Source organism: Phacochoerus africanus, chromosome 7, assembly GCF_016906955.1.
Source record: "Phacochoerus africanus isolate WHEZ1 chromosome 7, ROS_Pafr_v1, whole genome shotgun sequence".
Classification (NCBI taxonomy): Eukaryota; Metazoa; Chordata; class Mammalia; order Artiodactyla; family Suidae; genus Phacochoerus; species Phacochoerus africanus.
The window spans coordinates 10,513,996-10,537,607 of record NC_062550.1 but is presented as its reverse complement, the minus strand read 5'-3'; the positions used below and the strand labels follow the sequence as shown (position 1 = coordinate 10,537,607).

The 23,612-nt window shown below is 56.3% G+C and overlaps 1 protein-coding gene across 1 annotated transcript; it reads right to left on the bottom strand.

The window, feature by feature from the left end:
* Positions 1-5,167: 5,167 nt before the first annotated feature.
* RAC2 (Rac family small GTPase 2) lies at positions 5,168-21,876 on the bottom strand. Its single transcript, XM_047786351.1, has 7 exons — positions 21,695-21,876; positions 19,560-19,631; positions 11,891-12,008; positions 11,093-11,155; positions 10,503-10,662; positions 6,698-6,830; positions 5,168-5,859 (listed from the first exon to the last, which is right to left on the bottom strand). The coding sequence occupies exons 1-6, from the start codon at positions 21,727-21,729 to the stop codon at positions 6,700-6,702; spliced, it is 579 nt and encodes a 192-aa protein (XP_047642307.1). The 5' UTR covers positions 21,730-21,876; the 3' UTR covers positions 5,168-5,859; positions 6,698-6,699.
* Between the last annotated feature and the right edge of the window lie 1,736 nt (positions 21,877-23,612).

The window sequence follows — 23,612 nt, the reverse complement described above, 5'->3', positions numbered from 1 at the left end:
CTGGGGTCCCCTCGTTATGTATTCAGACTTTCACTGAGTCCCCCTGTACCAGTCAGCTACTACTGTGTAACAAACAACCACAAACACTTCTGTAGTGCACAACAATAAGCATTTATTTCACTGCACAGCTTCAGGGCAGCTGGGATTGGTTGATCTAGGCTGGGCTCAGCTAGGCTGATCTGCTTTGAGCTGCAGGTCTGCAGGTGAGCTGGACATCTCTGTTCCCTATTTCTTTTATACTCTCAGAAGCAGCGGGCTTACCAAAGCATGTTCTTTTGTCAGCACAGGAGAACATGGGGCAAGCACATCAAGTCTCTTCTTGTGAGGCACATGCTAACGTCCCATTGGCCAAAAGCAAGTCACATGGCCAAGGCAGCATCCGTGAAGGGAGGAAGTACACTCTTCCCCCAGAGGTGGGGGATGGAAGGAGATGTTTGGCTCAGCATAACCAAATCTACCCCATTCCCAATAACCAGTCTGGAGCCTCACTCCCACCTGCTCTGTAGCTGGTGTCCTTGGGTCCAGAACTCTCTGGTTGGATTTGCCTGCCCAGGTTAGGGAGGGATGCTTGCCTGGCTGCATAGTGCAGAGGAGAAGACCCAGGAGGTCTCATAGCTCCTTAGACGGACTTCCAAACAACCTCCCGTGTTTTCAGGATCCTGCCTTTCCACCTGCAGTGTCTGGGTCCCCTACTTTGGAGCCCTCACTGTGGTTCTGTAAGTCCAGGCTATTTGCATCTCTCCTGTCTCCAAGCCCCCACCCAACCCCGCCGACATGGAACAGCCGGCACTTGGGTTTGTCTTTCTGGGATCTGTTCAATTATTTACCACCCCTCTCTCTGCTCTTCTTGCTTATGTGCTGCGGTTTGGGCGCACAGGTGTCTCCTGGTTTCTTTGAAGATGAGAGTTTCTGTTTCATGTTCTCTGGCTGCTTTTCAGCCAAGGGTGAGGAGGCAAAAACATCTCTACCTGGCACCCTGAGACCAGCGTCTCTTCCTTTTTCTGCTGAACACACTTCCGTGGTGTGTCGATCGAACCCCGCGGCAGGTGTTGATTTACCCAGCTGCCTCTGCCCCCGGCCTCTGAGCCCTGGGGGAGCAGACAGCTGGATCTTGCACCTCCGGCTGCCAGCACCACTTGGCACAGAGGGTATTGTTTTCACATGGAAATGGAATCGAACTGAACTTCAGATTATGGAGATGGCTCCTCCTCATTTCACTTTCTCAAAGCCTTCGGAAGTTTTCTGGAACTATCCTAGATCTCGCTCTTACTCTCCAGAACCTACCCTGTCTTGCCTCCCACATCCCAGGAGGGTAGATGGCATCCCCAGAGGTGACCATATCTTGGGCAGTGGGGGAGTAAAAAGGATAGAGAGGCGCGGTAAAGGGGCAAAGGACAAGGTGGCAGGGACTTTGGCCCCAGAAAAGGCATCGTTTCAGGATAGCAGTGTATCATCTCTCAGAGGTGGATGAGCTCGGTGGGGTGGCTCTTCTGCTCCACAAGCTGTTGGCTGAGGCTGCAGTCATCTGGGGACTCGACTGGGATGGCACATCCAAGGTGGCTCATGCACAGGACTGAGACCTTGGCGAGGATGCTGGAAGCCAGGGCTCAGCTGGGTCACCAGAAGAGTTGGGTCTCACCCTCCATTAAAGTTCATTCTTTCACCTGCTTATTCCTTTATATAAAGAGCAAACATTTATCCAGGATCCACTAGGTGCCCGGTAGTTGCTAAGATCGTGGTGACTCTACATGGTGACATCTGAGTGTCATCATTTTGTTTGTAAATGAGGAAGATCCCCCAGCCCTCTGGTGGAGGTTGGAGTATAGGCAGGGGCTATGGAGGCAGGGAGGCCAGCGAGGAGGCCGTAGCTACTGCCAAGGGGATGGTTAGAAGGCCTGGAGTAGGGATTCAGACTATGTGAATGGCTGCCAGGGAGTGGCAGTGGACCAGATGAGGGGGTGAGTTTAACAGATATTGGGAGACTGAATTTTCCAGGCTTAGTAACCAGTGAATGCTGGGATGACAGAAGGGGAGATGCCAAGGGGACCCCCAGGCCTCTGCTTTGGAAGAAGCTACAAGGAGAAGCCAGGCTCTGAGACGGAGAGCCCCAAATGAGACAGGCTCATCTGGCAGGTGCTTGCCTTGCCCACCAGGGGATGATGTCACTGCAAGAGGCCAAATGTAATGCACCCAAGTCCGACCCAGCCCCGGCCTGGCACTGGGTGGATGCTTGGGAGTGGCTGCTGTCAAATGAGTGGGCTTAGCCATGTCATTGGCTCCTGCCCACAACTAACAGCTCTTCCTGTTGCAAAACCCCTCATCGACTTCCCTCGAGGTTTCTCTTTCCTACCTTAAGGGCCTGTGGTCCGCAGCCAGTTTGCAGAGCAGAAACCAGTGGCATGCCCCACATCCGATGAGTTCAGGACACAATAATACCATGGAAGGAATGCAGGGCTAGGAGTCCCAAGACCTTAGTTACAAATGCCGTCAATGACAGTATCAGAAGGCCTGACCACAGCAGCAAGAAACAAATAAGTGGTTTCATAGTCTCTCTAATCCCTTAACAAGGCAGCCATTGGCATTTGTTCAGCTACAGACTAAAGTTGTGAAGAATCCAGGCCTCTTTTTTCTTTTCTTTTCTTTTTCTTTTTCTTTTTTTTAAATCTTTCTGCTCCTCCATTCTTAGTATGTTAGGTTGTATTTTCATGTTAGTGGCTTCAGGTTCATAAGAGGGTTGCTGCAGCTCCAGCTATCTCATCAGGAGTCATCAGGGAAGGAGATAGGCAGGATTAAGAGCAGGGGCGGGCTGGGTCTGTCAATTTTATGGAAGAAAACAAAGACTTTCAGAGAAGCCACCTCTCCAGCTGGCTTTCCCTTATGTCTTATTGTGGCCAAAACGGTGCAAACTTGGGACGCCAGCTGCAAAGCAGGCTGGGAAAACAAATATTTTTGTCTGCAGCTGGATACATTGCTGCTCTGCACCAAACTAAGATCCTGTTAGCAAGGAGGATGGGAGGAATGGCGGTGAGCAGCAAAGCATAGTGTCTGCCTTAATGAATCCTGTTCTAACTCCTGTGCCTCTATTTCCTTCTTTGCAAAGCAGAGCTCTTAGTACCTACGTTGGAAGGCTGCTAGGAGGATTAAATGAGATCGTATGTGCTAGCTGAGACCACATAATGGGGAGAGAATTTGTTTAATGACTTTATTATTGGTATAAAGTAAGGACTGTGTCCACTGGGGTAGGTTCAGGGGAAGAGGCACAAGGCAGAGGAGACACGATTACAGGAAGAGAGAGAGAGGAGGGGCGTGGCCAGCAAGGCCACCTGCCGGAAGTGACCTGAATTTTTCCCGGAAGTGGCCTGAATTTTTCCCAAGGCCGGAAGAGCAGGGAACCCAAAGAGGCCCTCCTTGACTCTGGCCCACCGGAAGGGGCTTCTCGGGGCCTTTAAACACTGAATATATTAGAGTGTGAAGTCTGATTCACACACGCCTGTGTGTGTGTGTGTGTGTGTGTGTGTGTGTGTCGTGTGCGGTGTGGGGGCGTGTGGCAGTAATGGTTTTCTGGTTTGTTTCAGAAGAGAAGTAATTTTAAAAACCTAGTGACATTGTCTGCGCTGAAACTACGAAAGGCCACGGGCGTTTTCCCACGGCACTTAGTCTCCTTCCAGAGGGTGGGGCTCCGGGGAGGCCAGTGAACGGAGATCCTGCCTCAGAACTTCAGGGCTTATGGGGGCAGTGGAGGTGGCCAGGAGCTCTGGGACAGCGGAAAACAGAAACCCAAGCGTTTCATTGGCTGGGAATTGGGAGACTTTGGCGATGTCGTGGATGGGATCTTATATCACTTTTGCCTTTTTCAGCTGCCCCGTGGCACATGGAGCTCTCAGGCCAGGGGTCAGATCTGAACTCCCGTCTCAATCTAAGCCATAGCTGCAGCAAGGCCAGATCCTTAACCCACCGTGCCAGGTCCGGGAGCGAACCCTTGACCCAGCACTCCCTAGATGCCACCAATCCCATTTTGCCACAGAGGGAGCTCCACATGTCTCTTTTTTTAATCCCTTTGCTTTAGTTTTTCTGGAGGATCAGCCCCTGATGGCGTGGATTTGGGCGCACTGCTGGACGCCAGAACAGTGCCTGGCACAGAGTAGGTGTGAACACAGAGTAAGTCTGTGCTGCATATGAATGAATTCTGGACAGAGAAGCACGATCATCCGATCATCCGCAGGACTGGAAAGTCTGGCATTCCTGAATTAGCAAACCCCGAGGTGGGACTGGTTCCCCACCAGGCACGGTGGTGCTTTAGGGATGAATTTTATAAACCCTTACAGCAGCCCTCTCTCTCTCTCTCTTGTGTGTGTGTGTGTGTGTGTGTGTGTGTGTCTTTTTGCTTTCTCAGGGCTGCTCCCGCAGCATGTGGAGGTTCCCAGACTAGGGGTCTAATCGGAGCTGTAGCCACCAGCCTAGGCCAGAGCCACAGCCACGCCAGATCCAAGCCGCGTCTGCGACCTACATCATAGCTCACGGCAACGCTGAATCCTTAACCCACTGAGCGAGGCCAGGGATTGAACCCGCAACCTCACAGTTCCTAGTTGGATTCGCTAACCACTGAGCCACGAGGGGAACTCCCCTAGCTCCCTTTTAAAGAAACTTCCCCTGTGCTTAGTGCCCCCTGGGACCAGCACTGCTTCCTTACCCAGTTGGGACACTTTCCTGGGACCTCCAATGGTAGAGACTGTGGGTTTCTCATTGTTCAACAACCACCTTCCCAAATCCTGGCAGGGCTCTCCATTTGAGAACCAACCCCTTCCCTCCTCCCTAGGGTGTGTGGTTTTGAATGGGCTGCCTCAACTCCATGTTCTAGGCTGGCATGTAGTCTAAGCTTGACCAATCAGAGCACAGCTTTCTCCTGACAGATATGATTGGTTGAAGGGAGCCCCAAGACCTAGGCTGGTCCAATCAGAGTAAGCCTTCAATATAACTTTGCCTGGGGGCAGACGCTTGCTCTTTTTTGCTGAACTTGAAATTGGAAAGATGAAACCTGGAGAGTTACCTGCCTAAGAATGAACCAGACAGCAGAAGGTAGAGCAAAGAAGGACAGGAAAGTGAGCCTTGATGCCATCATTTGTGCCCCCTTGATCAAGCTGCACCTGAAGTCATGAAATTTTCAGACTTGAATTAATAAATTTATTTTCTGCTTAAGCAGGTTGAATTGGATTTCTGTGGGCAATGGCATAGTCCTGACTGGCAAGGGCTGAAAGTTTTAAGGCCCTCACAGGTAAATGCAGCTCAGGATCCTGTGAGTGGAGCAGAAAGACAAGAGATGGCAGGAGTCAGCTGGACCCAGCCTTTCAGTTGGCTGGGTAGGTGTCCATAGAGGTTTAGAAAACAAATATTTCATATTGTCCCCCCAAGGAGGACTAAGACCAGAGGAGTAAAGGTTCTGAGACCCTTAATTCAGCTCAGGAGGAGAACGCTCAGATAAGTAGAATCATCAACAGTAGAGTCGACCGAGAGACCCGTCCCTGAAGGTGGACGAGTGGTGATCGGCGACCATCTGGCCCGAAGTTTCCAGAGGGGTAAACAGGCAGATAATGCCATGTGTGGCATCTGACCACAGCAACGCAGGGGCGGCTTATCAGGTCCTAGGGTTCCCCTCTGGTTCCAGATAGGAGCGCAAGGGGAGGGGGATGCAGCGCCTACAGATTCACACCCCTTGGGCCCCGGGGGTTGGGGGCCTCTAGCACGGAGAAGACCAAGCTCAGCAGCCATCTTGCTGGGAAACGCCACAAGGAGGGGACAGCCAGGGTGCCATCGGGGGTCCTGGAGGGTCAGAACCATCTGGCTGGAAGGGCTGGGCTCATCCTGGAAGGGACACAGGCACAGGGTGAGAATTTGGGGACAAGCAGAATCCACACGCCCAGCTTTCTGAGCTCACAGGTCATGCCAGCTCCCAGCTTTGCTCCAGACTGGCAAGCCCTCTCTGCCACCCGACATCCGTCCCTCTTGTGCCCCAGTAGCCCCACAGCTCAGTCTGCCCTGCCTCCAGCCCTCTGTCCTGAGGGGTAGGGACTGAGGTATCTTTTTTTGCTTTTCTTTTTTCTTTTTTAGGGCCACGCCTGTGACACATGGAGGTTCCCAGGCTATGGGTCAAATCAGAGCTGCAGCTGCCGGCCTACACCACAGCCACAGCAACACCAGATGTGAGCCGCGTCTGCAACCTACAGTGCTGCTCACAGCAACACCAGATCCTTAACCCACTGAGCTGGGCCAGATAACAAACCCGCATCCTCACGGATACTAGTCAGGTTCTTAACCCACTGAGCCACAGCGGGAACTCCAGGACCAAGGTATCTTTCATCCTTGTCCTTCCCACCCTCCTGCGGAGCAGGAGCTCAGGGACATGGCACCTTGGCTCAGCTCAGGGACACGGCACCTTGGCTCAGGCTACCTGGTTTTTTCTGATACTCTGACCCTTCCGTCTGGGAACTGGAGTCACAGAGCAGGAAGGGCTCAGGCAGATGGCAAACAGAGGCCCCTTTAATGCTCTTCTGTCCTGGCCTAAATGCCACTCCCAGTGAAACCTAGGGCCACCAAGCAGTGGCTGGATGCCTCCCTCCCAGCCAGAGCCTATTGTGTGTGGGGGGAGTTGGGGTGGGGAGGGGGAGGGTCCTGAAGCCGTGGGGGGGGGGGGGGCTCTTACCCCTAGAGGATGCTGCAGGGGCGCTTCTGCGGCCGCGTGGGCTGGGGGCACAGGACGGCCCGGATCGCTTCGTCAAAGACGGTTTTCAGGCCTCGCTGGGTGAGGGCCGAGCACTCCAGGTATTTCACCGAGTCTGGGTCAGGACAGCAAGAGGGTAGAGGCCTAGGTCAGGGCTGGCAAAACCCCCGCCCACGCCACACAGCTGCACCAGGCTGGGGCCACCTGGGCTGTGTTGCTCAAAGCAGGCCACTTCCTGCTCTGTGCCTCGGCCTCCTCGCGTCTGAAAGATGGAGCTTGAATTCAGACAGAGAGGTTAAGACTCACGAGGGCAGTTTGTGGCTTTCTTGGACACATAAGCCCTTCATTGGCAGAAGGCAGGAGGAATGGGGATACCTTCCCTAGGCAAAGGGGGCTCAAGCGACAGCAACCAAATCCCTCGGTGCCTCCCTTTCTTCTAGAAAATGACCACACACCGGCCTCCACGCTTCCCCCAGGAAGGCCTGAGGAGCCCCAGTCTGCTCACCAGGACTTTCCAAATGTCATCCTTAGCTTCATCCCATTTTATGGAGGAGGAAACTGAGGCTCAGAAAAGTCGCTTGTCCAGTCACATGCTAGACATTCCCCTCCCCCCGCCCCCAGGCGCCACTGAGGGCCTTGTGACCACTCGGGGCTGGATCCCAGGGGTGAGGAAGGCAGGCTGAGCCCCACTAGCAGGGGCAGTGTTCCATGACCTTCTGGAAGGAGCCTGTGTGAGATCTGTGTACACTACAACCCAAGCAGTTTCCCTGAAGAGAGCAGCTGAACCCACCCCCACCACCCCCACCCCTGGGAGAGGCCTGGGGGCCGATTTCAGGAACCGGGGGAAGGAGAGGGGCTGAAAGGGACAACTTTGCCTCTTCCCTGGAGCCCGCTTTTCCGGAGGGAGGGAAGCAGATGGACACTGACTGGCACCTGCTCCCCGCCCGGCACCCAGCTGGGCGCTTCTGACCACCCTGTGGAGAAACATTGAGATTCCTGACTTCCCAGGTAAGGACACAGGCCCAGAGAGGGGACCCTGGGTCCAGAGACACCCAGCCGCGGGGGGAAGCCAGGACCTCAGGAGGGCAGCCCAGGGATGGGAAAGCCCACTGATGCCCAGGGCTGGAAGAAAGAAATGGTGGGGCAGGGACAAGGATCAGAGAGGATGTCGCTTGTCCAAAGTCACACACTGGGAAGTTCCCATTGTGGCTCAGGGGAAATGAACCTGACTAGTATCCACGAGGACCTGGGTTCGATCCCTGGCTTCGCTAAGGATCCAGCAGTGCCATGAGTCATGGTGTAGGTCACAGACGAGTCTCAGATCCCGAGTTGCTGTGGCTGTGGTATAGGCCTTGAGCTACAGCTCCGATTCGAGCCCTAGCCTGGGAACCTCCATAGGCCACGGGTGCAGCCCTAAAAAGACGAAAAACCCAAAGTCACATGCTGGATGGGGCACGTGGGAGCATTGTCCCACCCAGGAGCACAAGCTGGCCTGGCACCTGGCAGAGATGGAGCATGCTGAGTTGGGTCTGGGAGTCTTGTCACCCTAACCCTCTGTGCCCAGAAGGGTGTCACAGGGCATGTGGCCACTTGTTCCTTCCATCCCCACCGACTGCGTCCTCCTGGGCACCTGCCACCCACCTGCTCCTTGGCTCAGTGGTGCCCAGAAGGGTGCTGACTGGGGGCCTGGCCACTCCAGGACCTTGGCCGGTTCCCCTTTCAGTGCCCTAGTCTCCCACAGAGCAGATGACCCTGAACATGACTGAAGGAGCCAGGTAGCCCAGGTTCGAGTCTAGGCTCTGCCACATCCCAGCTGGGTGGCCTTGAGCCAATGGCTTCTTCTCCCTGAGCCTCGGTTTCCTCCTCTGCAAAATGGGGTGACGAGAGGCCGTCCTTCGTGGTTGCTATGACAACAGAAGGGGACAATGCACCGGCCCAGCACCAAGGAAGTGTTCAATCCATGTCAGCTGTGATTAGCAGCGAGGATCAGAGCTGCCCCACAATTCGTCATCCCGGGCTGGTGGACAGAGGCAGCTGTGACCTCCTCCTCAGTCTGCAGCTTCCCCAGGTCTACCCCTTGGTCTGGGCTGGTCCGAAGCAAGTTCAAAGTCATTGCTCATGGTGCCTGCCACACCCCCACCTGGGATTGGCCCCAGGAAGGACTGGCTAGAAGCCAGGGCAGGACCCCCAGGTCATTGCCTCATGGAGGAGAAAGGACCTTTGGGGAGCATGTAGGCTGGCTTGTGGGGACGGGCAAACTGAGTTCCAGAGAGGGGGAGCCACTGGCCCAAGGTCACACAGTCAGTGCCAAGCTGCCACAATCCAGGCTTCCAGGCCCCATCTTATCCCAAAGCCCTTGTTTAAAAAGGACAGGGTCAGAGGCAGGCTGCAGAGGCAGTTTTGGGTGGAAGGAGCTTGGGGGTGGGGCAAGCTGGTCAGAAAGAAGGCAGGGTGGAGTTCCTGTTGGGGCTCAGCAGAAACGAATCTGACTATATCCATGAGGATACGGGTTTGATCCCTGGCCTCACTCAGTGGGTCAGGGATCTGGTGTTGCTGTGAGTCAGGTTACAGATGTGGCTCAGATCTCATGTTGCTGTGGCTGTGGTGCAGGCCAGCAGCTGCAGCTCCAATTTGACGCCTAAGCTGGGTATTTCCATATACTGTGGGTGTGGCTCCCAAAAAAGCAAAAAAAAGGAAGAAGGCAGAGGTGCAATCCCCAATATTTGTGAGCAAAGACCAGAGAGCCTGGGAGCCAGAGCCCCCTGGATGGGCAGAGGGCCCAGGGTTTAAGCAGCAGCAGAGGCCCCTGGGAGAGAGGGGCCGTGTCACAAGGACGGTCCTGTAGTCATGCGAAGAGAGAGAGGTGGCGGCTGCGGTTTCTCTTCCTGTGAAGAGATGTGAGTCCCCAGGGCCCTCCCAGTTCCGGCGGAAGGAAGGGCGGTAGGGCCGAGGCAGGGGTGGGGGGCAGGGCTGAGCCCTGGGCAGCTGGATCGCTGCTAACACTGGCCAAACCCAGCTGGGGGTCCCAGGCTCCTGGCCAGGTGCCCCATCCCCAGGCTGCAGGCAGGTCAGGCCCGACCAGGGACAGCAGGCCTGGACACCTCGTAAGAGGCCAGATTCATCAGTCACCACCTCCCTGGTACAGGAAGTCCTGAACCACCAAGAGGAGGCCCCCAAGCTAGCGTGTTCAAATCCTGGTTCTGCCGCCTACGAGCTGTGTGATCCTGAGAAGTCACTTTACTTCTCTGGCCCAGTGATAGGGAGGCAAAGAGGAGATGGGCTGAGAAGCCAGGGGGTTGGGGAATGGGGAGCGAGAAGGAGGCAGATGGCGCGGCGTCACCCACCAAACCAAAATAGAAGTGCCTCCTCCAGGAAGCCTTCCCAGAAGACCCAAGCTTAAGTGGGCTGCTCTCCTCTGAGCAAACACAGTCCACTCCACTCTATCCTTGCTTCTGTCAAAACACACTTATTTCAAAATCTACTTATGGATGATATTGCTGATAATAACTAACACAGAGCACTTCCTATGTCCGCTGCTGCTCTAGGAGCTTCGTGGGTATGAATTCTTAATTCTCCCAACCGCCCGGAACTCCTACGATTGCTGTGTTTCACTGACAAGGAAACATCGGCACAGAGAAGCTAAGTGACTTATCCAGGGTCACACAGCTAGTCCAGGGCACAGCCAGGGTTGGAACAGCACAGCCTGGCCCTGGAGCCTGGGTGGGCAACCACCAAGAGGCTGAGTCGGGGCTCCCCTGCCCCCAGCTCCCTTCTCCAAGCCCCGTACCGATCTCCTTGGCCAGCGCCAGGCCCTGTGGGTAGGTAATAGGCGCGAGCTTCTTCTCCTTCAGCTTCTCGATGGTGTCCTTGTCATCCCGCAGGTCCAGCTTGGTGCCCACCAGGATGATGGGCGTGCTGGGGCAATGATGCCGCACCTCGGGGAACCACTGGGCCGGGGAAGGGGGTGGAAGGTTGAACCGGGAGAAGGGGGAGCATGGGAGGGGAAGGCGGGGCAGCAAGTTGTGAGAAGATAACAGGGGGGCAGGCGGGTGTTGGGGAGGAGAGAGGACACGTTTAGAGCCTAAAGCTAACCATCCCAGCCCCCTCTGGGCCCCTTCTGAGTCCCACCCTCTGGGTCCCCCCACCCTCAGCCCTGGTTGGCCATGGGGCCCTCTCTGCCCACATCTTCACTGTCCCAGGGGCAGGCCAGAGCCACCTGTTCCTCCCTCCCTCCTGTGCTCCCTCCCTCAGGGTCACCTGCCCTCCCCCCAAGCCCCCCCCATTCCCTCAGGTTCACCGGTCCCAGCCCCCCAAGCCCTCTCGCTCCCTTAGGGTCATGTGCCCATGCCCATTCCCCCCACCCCCGCCCCGACTCACCTTGGCTCGGACATTCTCATAGGAGGCTGGGCTGACAAGAGAGAAGCAGATGAGGAAGACGTCCTGGGGGAATCAGGCAAGGGTCACTCGTGAGGGGAGGCCTAAGGTCATCTCTCCAGGACCCTCCCGCACCTGGGCAGCCTCTGAGGGGTGGAGCTGCCCAGAGGACCCTGGGCGAATAGGATCCGGCAGAGCAGGGATTTCCTCCCCGCGTCTACCACCCGACTGCGCCTTGTTCATTGAAAACTTCCTAAAGGGCGGGGCTCCTTCTACGTGGTTCATCCCCACACAACGCTGGAGCAGTGCTGCTACTGTCCCATTCTACGGATTGGGAAAGTGAGGCTTCTGAGGATTAAAAGGTCTGCCATCTGCAATTCCGTGATCCTCACCAGGCATTCAGTACCCTGCCATCTGGCCACCAGCCCCAGCCCTTTCTTTGCCACCCCGGAAGGAGAGCCGAGCAGCCAGAGTCCACTGCAGGTGTGCTCCCATCTCTCCTCCCTTCCCCTAGCACCCCTGGGGCTCACTATCCTGAGCTCTCATTGGATCCCTGTCTGCCTGCCCCGCCCACTGAGAACCGGGGTCTGCCTGAACCCATCAGGCGGAGGAGCTGGGAAGACTGGGGACGCGGTGGTTACAGGGCACTGATGGAGGGCTGGGCGGAGATGCCGGGACTTTTCTAGCTGGGCCTTGAGGGAAGGGTCAGAGTTCACCAAACCCAGGCTGCCAAGGGGCGTCCCAGGCAGAGGGAAGAGGAGGCAAAGGCCAGGACCACAAGGAGGGGGTGGGGCGGCATACCGTCTGCGGGTAGGAGAGCGGCCGAAGGCGGTCGTAGTCCTCCTGCCCCGCCGTGTCCCACAGCCCCAGGTTCACGGGCTTGCTGTCCACCATCACATTGGCTGAATAGTTGTCAAAGCTGGGGGAGCAGGCAAGACGGAAGGGTCAGTTTCCAGCCGCAGAGTCTGCGGACTTGCGGTGCACGGCTCCATGGCAGAGCCAACGCCCAGAGAGGGGCTGCAACAGGACCAAGGTCACACAGCTCTATGCCGTTGGGGTTTCTTTTTTATTTTATTTTTTTCTTTTTATGGCCACACCTGGGACCTATGGAAGCTCCCAGGCTAGGGGTCGAATTAGAGCTGTAACTGCTGGCCTACGCCACAGGCACAGGGACACCAGATCCGAGCCACATCTGTGACCTACACTGCAATTCACAGCAATGCCAGATCTTTAACCCACTGAGGAAGGCCAGGGATCAAACCCACATCCTCATGGATACTAGTTGGGTTCCTAATCCTCTGAGCCACAATGGGAACTTCCTCTTTTTTGTATTTTTAATACCGATCCCTTACATTAAAAAAATTAAACGCAGGTCAGCATAAAGTGGAAAACACGGTCGCAGCCATATTTTTGCCTTTGGAGTGGTGATTTTTCAAGGCTTCATCACATTCCCTGCAAGGTGTGATCAGAGTAAACTTTGCCCACCTCCTAGGCCAACGCTGCCCTTGGCCACCCAACATCTATTAAATGAGAATTCATTCCCATTCTAGGTTGCTTCCCCCAAAGCAAACCCTGAGATGAGGAGGTGGTACCAGTGGTTTATTTGGAAAGCGACCCCAGGCAGCCAAGGGAGGGGAATGAGGAAGAGGTGAGGAAGAAACAAGAGCCCATGTAGGATGCACTATTGAGTTGCGACTGCGGGGGAACTGGGGCTCCATCTGCTGGGACCCCTGAGCTCAGGGCGACCCCCAGAGGAGACCGGGAGCCGGGGCCTTTTTTTCCCACCGTCTCCATCTCCTATTGGCAGAGGGGTGTCCTGGGGCGCCAATTCCCTGGCCTTCTAGCCCCACCCCTCACCCCAGGGCACACCAAAAGCTGTTGGTCCCCGGAGAGTTCAGGCAATGCCATTGGCACCCACGGGAAAGACATCTGCTGAGGCAACAGGACAGATGCTAAGATGGGACAGATGTTGAAAAGCTCCCTGCCAGCACCAGAGAGGTCTCCAAGGCAAACAAACACGCTTCTGGGTTAAAAAAAAAAAAAATCAGTCCAATAGTTTTTCTCACTATACACATCCCTGAGAGGTAAGTGCTGGTTCCTCATCCTGGGATCAGAGAGGTAGAGTGACTGGCCCAAGGCCACACAGCCAGTATGCAACCCACCTAAGTGAGAAGCCAGTTCCAGCTGATGTGGAAACATCCAGTGCTCACGACCTTGTGCCATAGCTGTGCCCTCACTCACTGTCCCCTGATGGCTGGGGCCACCACTTTCTCTCTCCCCGCCAAAGCCACCCACACAGACTCTGCTCCTCATCCCCTGATCTGGCCCCCTGAGACCTCAGGCTCTTCCAGCTACTCCCATGTCCTCCCCTCACCCACCAGCCAAGACGATTCCCTTTCCAGGTAAAGCCCCCGCTTCCTGCCTCCCAGCACTTGTTCATGCTGTGCCCCCTCTGGAATGCCCGCCCCCCGCCTCCCTGTCCCAGGGATTTCCTTCAGATCCACTTGGTCCTCCATACTCTCCAGCCTTCACTCCTGTCTCCCTTGTGCCTCTCTTGGAAATACTCTTCCAACCCCTTGTCACCCTTGTCTCCTATTCATGCTTCAAAACCCTGCCCAGGAAGCCCCTCCTCTGTGGGGAAACCTCCCGGCCACCTCCTTCCCTTCCCCCACCTGGAAAGAGTTTGTCATCCCCTCCCTCGGGCGACTGCGTTGCCTTGATTAGGAGCGGGCATTTAGTGCCTCTCCGTCCCTGTCCCACCACAAGCTCTGGGCCCCATGGGGGCAGGGCCCATGTGCTTCTTCTCCGAAGTCACAGGGCTGGCACCTAGTGAGTGCAGGTGGAATGGAGTTCAACCAAACTGAACTACAGCCCTTGACATGCCATCTCTTCCATGAAGCCCTCCAAGACCCCTGCCCAGGGACAGGCTGCAGAAGCCTTCATGCAACTCCAAAGATGTCTATCCTGAGATGGGCACCCACCCCCCCCACCACCAAAAAAAATGGGCAGCCTGACATGTTTAGCACATGGTGCTGTTTCAGCCCTCAGTTCCGCAGATGGTCCTGCTCCCTCCTGCCTGGAAATTTCCTGCAAATGCCCCTCCCCTGGCTTCCCACTCTTCTTCTTTCCTGGTGCCGGGCTGACTCTTACTCATCCTCTCTCCAGCCCCATGTCAAGGTCACCTCCTCCAAGAAGCCATTCCTTAGCTCCTGCCAGGTCAGGGGGGCCCCCTGCACCCCATTCCAAAGCAATCTTTGGTGAACTCAGCATCCAAACAGCAGACACCACGCCTGGCTTGTTCCTCATAACAACCTGAAGCTAGCACCTACTATGTGCCATTGCATTAGGCACGTAGTAGGCGCTTTGCATACCTACTCTGGGGACCACCCCTACTGCTGTGGGATTTCAGGCAGAAGGCGCTGTCCAGGGAGGCACTGCTGGGCATGATGGGAAAAGAAATGCCCAGGTTTCCTTTGGCTTCTGGCAGAAACACTCCTTGGGGATGAGCCTAGGAGTATACGGATGCTCTCTCCTCTAATGTCCAGTCTGAAATTCTGGCACCAGAAAGCACCCCCAGGATTTTTTGAGCCAGAGTTCCCATCATGGCTCAGCAGTTAATGAACCCAACTAGGATCCATGAGGATGCGAGTTCGATCCCTGGCCTTGCTCACTGAGTTAAGGATCCAGTATTGCTGTGAGCTGTGCTGTAGGCCAGTCACAGATGTGGCTGGGATCTGGTGTTGCTGTGGCTGTGGTGGAGGCCGGCAGCTACAGCTCCGATTCAACCCCTAGCCTGGGAACTTCTGTGTGCTGCAGGTGTGGCCCTAAAAGGACAATAAAAAATAAAAATAAAAAAAGATTCCTTGAGCCAAAGGTGTCTGTCTTCTCTAAGCTGCCCCAGGGTCTCAGGGGCCATGGCGAGGGGGAAAGATCCCATTCCTGGGACTTAGAGCAGTGCCGAGCATCTGCTCTGTGCTGAGCAGAGGGCTAGGGACCTTCATACATTAGGTCCTAAGATTCCATTGACCTGAGACAAAAGAACTTCAGTTATTGCCATTAGACAGTTGAGGAAACAGGTCCAGAGAGGTCAAATAACTTGTGCAAGGCCAGGCGGCTCATAAGTGCAGGAGCTGGGATTTGCACATGCACGTTTGTGCGTGAGCGTGGACAGGTGCACACTGAAGAGGGTTGATTCTCCTGGGGATATAGCCACCTAGGGTCGGACAGGGTCCCAGATGGAGTAAGAGCCTCGGGGGTGGGGAGGGTTGTCTAAGCAGCAGGAGGCTTAAGCCAGCCAGACACAGTGAAGGAGTAACGGGTTTGGTGGCAGGAGCTTGGAGTGAGGGGGAGCCAAGAGACGGGGCGGAAAGCTGGGCAGGGCCCCTGGACCGCCCAGCTGGGGAGGCTGGATGACAGCTCGTCTATGGGAATTCCAGGCTTGGAATTGTTAACTTGCCAGTTAACAAAGGAAGATGAAAAGCAAGTACTGGACCATCTGACCTTGATGAACCACGCGTGTTCTTCCCAGAGAGGAGCCCTGCAGAGCTGGGCCCCTGGCTGGTGGCTGAGTTCTAGCACCTTCTTGGGGCAGGCTGGACCGTGCCCTCCCTGCCTGCCAGGGTGGTCCGGTCACTACAGAGCGCCAGCAGTGTGCGCAGCTCCATTCTAGAAGCCCTGCCCTCACAGGGCTCCCATCCAAGCTGGCAGGTCAGATCAGGACAGACTAGGAAGAACAGACAGCGGACAATGCCCAGCCAGCCCAGCCAGCCAAGCCATCCCAAGCCGGGGGATGAGAGGGCCGGGGGGGGGGCACTTTAGACCGGGGTCAGGGAGCAGACACCTGAGCAGTGAATTGAGTGCTGGGAAGTGGGAGTGCAGAGGGCTGGGGGAGTCTGGCGGGTCTGACCCCCGAGGAGGCTGAATCTGGAGTGAAGCAGGTAAGACATGGGTTTTCGGGGAAGAAATTAAGCCGAGGCGTGGCTCCTTCTAAATTTTGCTTCCGTTTGAGAATGGTCTTTAGGAGGAGAGAGGGGAAGGGGAGACCCCCCACACACACACGTCGTAGGCACCTGAGAGCAGGCGCGTCCTGTCTTGTCTTTGTATCCCCAACACCCAGCACAGAGCAGGCTTCAGTCTCCCCTTTTGTGAGATGGAGCCTTGACCCTGAGCGTTCATTCCCTAGCCCCTGGCAGCAAGCTGAGCTCAGCTCTCCTGATTATCTGACCTAGTGCGAGCGACACATGCCTCCAGCCCCCGCAAACCTACCACCCCAGCCCCAGGCCTCTCTCAACTTTTAACTCCGAGCCGGAGATCTCAGGCGACCTGTTTTCCTCAAGTCTATTCTTCCCGGCTGTCCCCCTGCTCCAATGTCAAGGGCTCAGGGTGGCTTCTTTTCCCCTGCCTGTCACAGGAGTGTGCAGGTTTTATAGCAGGAAGCACCTCTGGGGGCTTGGCCAGAGCCGAGTAACTCCCTACGGAAGACAGAGAGGGTGGGGGGCAGAGCAGGCTACATTCTTGGCAGGGTCCAACCCAAAAGGAAAATGCAGGACCCCTTGTTCAAACATGAAGGATTTCAGAGTGGACAGAACAGAAACAGACTCACAGACATGTGGCTGCCAAGGGAGAATGGGCAGGGAGTGGGATGGACGGGAGGTTGGGGTGAGGAGATGCAAACTGGGGTCCTTCTGTCCAGCACAGGGAACTATATCCCGTCTCTTGGGATAGAACACAATGGAAGATCATATGAGAAAAAGAATGTATACCTATGTCTGCCTGGGTCACTTTGCTGTACAGCAGAAATTGGTACAACCTGCTAAATCAACTATACACTTTTTTTTTTTTGCTTTTTAGGGCCGCACTTGCGGCATATGGAGGTTCCCAGGCTAGGGGTCTAATCAGAGCTACAGCTGCCGGCCTACACCACAGCCACAGCCACATCAGATCAGAGCCGTGTCTGCGACCTACACCACAGCTCATGGCAACACCAGATCCTTAACCCACTGAGTGAGGCCAGGGATCAAACCCGCAACCTCATGGTTCCTAGTCAAATTAGTTTCCACTGCGCCAGGACAGGAACTCCTCAATTATATTTTTTTTAAAAAAGAAATGTATTTAGACATTCTAAAAAAATAAAATGAAATAATTTTTTTAAAAGAAAAAAAAGTGAAAAAAGAATTTCAGGGGTTAAGGATGAAGCATTGCTATGGCTGTGGTGTAGGCGGGTGGCTACAGCTCTGATTCACCACCTAGCCTGGGAACCTCCATATGCCGTGGGTGTGGCCCAAAAAAGCAAAAACAAAAACAAACAAAAAAAAAGAATTTCAGGATAGAACATTAAACCACGTTCAAGACCCTTCCGAGTGGGGGACTCTATGCTCCCGTCCACCTGGGAGCCAGCCCTGCTCTCTGACCCAAGTCCTCAGAGTCCTGGGAATAAAACTTGTCTGGTCCATTCTGTCTGTCCTGCAAGTTTGTCCAGGACAATGGAATCCACTCAAGGCCGCCAGGGGCCAGTCCCTCCAGCAGGCTGAGAGCGACTGGCCCTGCCTTGGCCTCTGCTGCGCTCATCATCATGCAGCTGAGAACTTGCCTCCCATCTCTCTGCACGAGGAAGGCGCCCGGGCAATGAGTGTGGCATCACCCAGCCCAGCCCTCCTCTTAAAGAAGAAGAAACTGAGGCTCAGAGAGGGGAAGCGATTGGTCTAAGGTCTTTGAGCAAGTGGGCCCTCCAACCGAGCCACCACAGGCAAGGACAGTGCCAGCCCTGTCCTGGTGACAGTGGCCTTCTGCAGGAGCCGTCTTGATTGTGCACCTGCCTCCCCACTCGGGTCTAGAGCCAGCCCTCCCAAGGGCACTAGGAGGTGCTGATGAGAATCAGATGGTTGACGGTGAACGTGCAGATGGGGGCGGAGGTAGAGAGGGGCCCCGGCACCTTAGGGGGAGCTGGGAATTAAAATGGGGCAGAAATCGCTTTTCCAGGCTTCCTACCCAGGTTTCTCAGCCCTCTCCTGGCTGCCTGCCATCCCCCTGCCCAGGCTGGGGGTGCCTGAGGCAACTGGAGCCTGGGCCAGTGTCCCACGGAAACCCAGTAGAGGGAGTCTGACCACCTGGTGACCCTGGGGGACGGGCCCCTTAGCTGCTGTGAACCTCAGCTTCCCCGGAGGGCACCCTGCAAAGAATAATACCCACCTCCCCTGAGGATCAAAAGAGGCCACACACGTGACATTTCACCCAGGGACCAGCACATAGTAGGCCCTCAATAAATGGTAGCTGTGATCCATCCTCCTAGGGTCTCTCCTTAAAGTTCAGCTCAGGTTGACTCAAAATACACATCGTATATAAGACTGTATGTGGATGCAAACTGTTATGTTTGGATGGCTGTGGCGTAGGCCGGGGGTTACAGCTCCCATTAGACCTGTAGCCTGGGAACCTCCATGTGCCAGGGTGCGGCCCTAAAAAGACAAAAGACACACACAAAAAGAACAGGTAGATTACACTGTGCATAAGACAATGGGAGACCCAAAAAGAACTGGAGGTGACCCCCTGCCCTTCACAGGCTCATGGTCATGGGAAAGATAAGATAAAGTTACTCTGGGGAGTGAGAGACCCTTTCAGGCTACATCAGAGGGGCTTCCTGGAGGAGGGGGTACTGGAGCCGGCTTGGAGGTCTTAGCCATGTGGCCGTGGGAAGGAAAGACAGTCCAGGCAGAGGGAAGGGCTGGAGCAAGGTCCCCGAGGTGGAAACGCCCAGGGAGTGTTTGGTGACCGGGCGGTGGGAGGCAGACAGGACATGAAGCCAAGTCCTGGGCTGTGAAGCCAGAGGGAGGATCGAAGAAGGCCACGCAGAGCCCTGATGCCACGCGGCAGAGCTGGATGAGGGATGGGGCCCTGGGCATGGGAGGGGGGGGCGGTCTCTGCTTCCTGTCCACCCTTCCCTCCCCTGACAGACTCAAGTGACCCCTGCCTCCCCATCCAACACGAGGGCATGACTCCGATTGGCCTTCAGGTGGCGCTGCACTCTCCCCACCACACACAGGAGACCGAGGTGGCTCCCTAGTAGGGGGCCCTCCTCCTCCCCCACCCGGCCCCTTCCCCTCCACTCCTCCCTCCCAGCCCCTCTTCCGACTCGCTTTCGCTCAAACCAGCCCTCTGCAGCTCCTCTTTCCTCCAGGCCCTCCTGAAGGCCACCTGCCCCCTGGCACCCTTCCACCCCTCCCCACCGCTCCCTCCTGGGAGTCCTCGGTGCAACTCCTCCTGGCGCTGGTTGCCACCTCCCCACTGGATGGATCATGGGGCAGCTCTGCCAGGCAGAGATGGGCTGCGACGTGACCCCCCAGTGCGCGTGCGCACACACACACACACACACACACACACACACACACACACACAAGAAATGCCTGAAAAGGGGGGTGAGCTTGGCGATGCGTGTCTCCCCATTCTCCGAGCGCCCCTGCCCACGCACAGAACTCACACAGTGGGGATGTACTCTCCCGGGAAGGCGTTGGTGGTGTAGCTGATGAGAAGGCAGGTCTTGCCCACGGCTCTGAAAGACAGGAAGTTCCAGAAGACAGCGGTCATGTGCCCTGCCTGGGACCTGGGGAGGTTTCTCAGCTCCTGCCTGGTCCCCCCGCCCAGCCCTCCATGTCCCCATCTGAGAATCCCCTCATTAGTGGTCTCCCACCATGAGGCCTAAGACTCAGCTGGGGTGTTTGTTCAAGGGCAGACTTTGGGGTCCTACCCCAGAGGTTCTGGATCTTGGGTGCGGGGTGGTCTGGGAATCTGTGTTTTACCAGCTTTCCCTAGGTGACATTGACGTAGGACCGAGGGTTAAGGACCAGGGGTGCCCAGGAGGCCGGCTGAAATGGACAAGGCCTCAGCACCCCCACCTCCACCCCCACCCCCCACCTCCCACGAGTTCTGCCATCTCTCCCCTGGGGTCCAGATCCCCGGCTCCATCACCTACCCACCAGTGGCACAATCTTAGGCAAGTCACTTAACCTCACTGTGCCTGCTTCCCCCTCCAGAAAATAGGGAGAAGCCAACCATCCCCGTGGGATGGACTCAGAGAGAAATTAGATGAAGCCAGTGAAAGAACTGAGCACAGTCCTGGCCCAGCAAATGCTGGCTAAAGTGCACCCTCCCCTGTGCCCCCCACCACCAGAGGGTCAGACAGTCAAGAGCCTGGAGTTTAGGAATCAAAAACCAGGGATCCAATCCCTTGAGGCTTTGAGCAAAGTACCTAACTTCTTTGAGCTTCAGTTTTCCCATCTGTAAAATGGGCCTAATATTAGGATTGGCAGCAGTATAAAAGAGAGAGGTGAGACTAAGCCCAGGCCTCTCAAAGTTGGTAGAGGTGGCCATTATTGGAGCTGTCATTGTCCTCTGCCTGCTGGGCTGGGAGGGGGCCGGCAGGGGGGACGACACAGGTAGCGCTGGTTCTTCCCTTGCTCTGCTTGGTTTCATCACTTCCTGCTCCGAGGGGGCTGACCGCCCTCTTCTCCCCACCCCCTCCCCCGGTCCTGCCGCCAAGGTAAATTTGAGCGACTAGAACGATGCCCTTGGCTTCCGCCCTCCCCTCCTCACATCAGATGCAAAGCAGAAGTGAGCAGAGCTGCACCGGCGGGCAGATAACGGCTGCGGTGCATCACCATCAGCGGAGGGCTGCCGGATACACCCGCCCACCCCAGGCCAGGCCGATCGAGCCTCTCAAAGCCTCAGGCTGCCCCTCTGTAGAACGGGCGGCTTGGAGGGGAGGCCCGTCCAGCTAGAACATGCCAGAATGTGTGCGGATGGAGCTACAGAAAAACCACCCCAGGAGGTGCCTCTGGGTGGAACGCTAAGACAACGGAGCGGGCAGGCAAGAGAGACTGGCATTTTGAACCTGTCATGTGCAGGGGAGGACACTGAGGATGTGACAATCTGAGGTCCCTGAGATCTGACAGCCGAGGAGCCCCCTCAGCGGAGCCTGGCCCGCATTGATCAGCTCACCCACCACCCTTCTCTCCTCCTTCCCAGCGGGGCCTCTCTCACCCCCCCCTCCCCCACATCCACCCACACCCTCCCCAGCCAGGCAGGCCTGGGGGTGAGAGGCGCTCTTGACTGAGCGTATAGGCGCAGGACCAACACTCAGAACATCCCAAGTGACCTGGCATCAACCCTGATGGCAAGGGCCTCTTTGCAGACAGCGGAGCTGTTCAGAGAGGCATTGTGACTCACCCAAGGCCACACAGCAGTGCAAGCCAGTGACTAGAGCCCAGGCCAGCCTGGGGACCACCCCCCTGCCGGCATCCACAGTTAAGACTGAGGGTGCATGGGAGACCTGCCCCAGGTCTCGGGGTGCAGGCGAGGGGCCCCGGGCACACCCGAGTTCGGTCCTGTACCCTCAACCCAGGCAGCTTCCGGGGTGAGGTGGGCAGCGAGGGTGAAGCTCACTGTCCCGAGGTTCCCTCTGGGCCCTGGGAGAAAAAGGGAGTGGTTCCTCCAGCTGCCTCCCAGGGACCCTGGATCTGCAGGGCAGGGGAAGCCGCCTCCCAGGGGCGTGGGGAGGGGGAGGGCCTCAGGGCTCCCCCAGGAGGGAGCTGGGAGCAAGTCCCACCAGGTACCTACCCATCTCCCACCACCACACACTTGATGGCCTGCATGGCGTCTGAGGCCTGGGGGGCGGTGGTGGTGACAGCTGGGGGCGCGGAGCGCTTCTGCAGGCACCGGGGCTGTGGAGAGCCTGGAGGGGGGCCCTGAGCGAGGAGCAGCAGCAGCAGCGGGACAGGAGGCAGGAGGAAGCGGAAGGGGAACTTACCCAAGCTGCTGCCCCCGCGGCCGTTTGCAGAAGGCGGAGCATGCGGTCTGGCAGAACCACCGGAGGGTGGGGTGGCCTTCAGGTGCTGGGCAGAGCCCTACCCTGGGCATCCCTGCTCCGGAGCACCCACTGGAGACCTGGGGACCCTCTCAGCTGGAGGCTTCCTCCCAAGGGCAGGGCCAGAGCTGTTCTTTGAGAACTCAAGGCTTCCAAAGACGTAGCTCACCTCAATTCTAAGCAATAAGCATTTAATGAGCACCTACGGTGTGCCAGGCACTGTATTGGGTGCTGATGAGTCCAGGATGTGAGTGGTACTACAGCAGGTCCCTGTGGAAGATACAGTCCCATCACAGGTGTCCATAAAACAGGGCAGGAAGTGATGGGGCCACGGAAGACTGACAGGGAGGGGACCACAGAATCACACAGAGGGTGAGCTGGCGCTTGCGAAGTGGCGTTCAAGCCAGGACTTGAAAGCTGGTGTCAGAGAGAGGACCGGCCAGAGGGGACAGCCTGGCCAAGCAGCGGGGCCAGTGTGGGACCCCTATGAATGTGGAGGGAGATGGGGGGGACGAGGCAGAAAGGGAGGTGGGGATCAGCTGATGGAGAAGGGGAAACAGAAGGCAGCGCCCCAGGCCAGCCAGGCCCTGCGCTGGAGGCCCCCCGGGTCTCCGGAATTGTGGCCCATCTTAACAATGCTGAAACAGAGGCTCTGAGAAATCAGTTCGCTGGCTAGGAAAGCCCTGCCTGAAATCAACCCCGAGGCTAGGGGCCTCCACATTCTTCCCTCACCCCAGCTGCAGTCTGGACACAGAGCCTGAATTCTGCAGCAGGTGGGGAGGGCGAGGGTGCCCCCTTGGCCTCAGGGAGACTCAGGGTCTGAGCAGCCCTGAACCCTTGCCCCGGGCTCCAAGTTCACCTGCTCTTTCTCTTCACCGCCACTGCTCTCCACGCCCAGAGCCCTTCCAGCTCCAGGGACAAGGGGCAGGAGGGGATGGGCAGAGCCACCAGTCACCCACCCCAGACTCACGCAGGACAAACTGGGAAACCAGTAGGAGGGTGTGGAGTGCCAGGTGCTGGGTGCCCAGCGCCCCTCCCACTCCCTGCCCTGGGAGCACCTGGAGCTGAACCTTCCAGAAGCTTCCACACAAGCTACAGCGTTGCTGAAAATGGCTTTTGCAGAAAGGGAAATGCAGTCTCTCCACGGACCTGCGCCAGCACTTGGCCAGCCAATGATTAAAACCTGCCAACAAACATCTGTGCTCTGCACGGGTGGAGCTGAGGCAGTGGAAGGCACTTCGCGGCACCCAGCTGGGGTCAGGGAGGCCAAGTGTCCCCCGATGACCCACCCTGGGTGCCCCACAGGCCACACCGAAGGACTTCATTCTGGCTACTCCCCCAAATCCACATTCTTTTCCCAACCACCACGACCCTACAGGGCAACCTCCGTGTTAATCTAACGAAAACAATGCACTAAGTGTAATGTGGGATCTTGGATTAGATCCTGGAACGAGAAAAAAAATTAGTGGAAAAAGTTACAAAATCCAAAACAAATCTGAAATTAGATATCGGTATTGTACCAAGTGTTAGTTTTGACAAATGCACAGCGGTTATGCAAATGCTGTGAACATAAGGGGAAACTGGGTGAAGGATATTGTGAATTTTCTTACTGTTTCTGCAATTTTGCTAGAAATCTGAAATTATTCCAAAATAAAATGCTTATTAAAGAAA

Bases quoted from the DNA above. Each gene is read 5' to 3' on its own strand.
- RAC2 (XM_047786351.1), bottom strand. From the start codon at position 21,729: ATGCAGGCCATCAAGTGTGTGGTGGTGGGAGATGG. The intron at 11,156-11,890 runs GTATGCCGCCCC...TGATTCCCCCAG, and splicing joins CGCTCTCCTACCCGCAGACG to GACGTCTTCCTCATCTGCTT. The intron at 6,831-10,502 runs GTACGGGGCTTG...GTCCTGACCCAG, and splicing joins GGCGCTGGCCAAGGAGATCG to ACTCGGTGAAATACCTGGAG.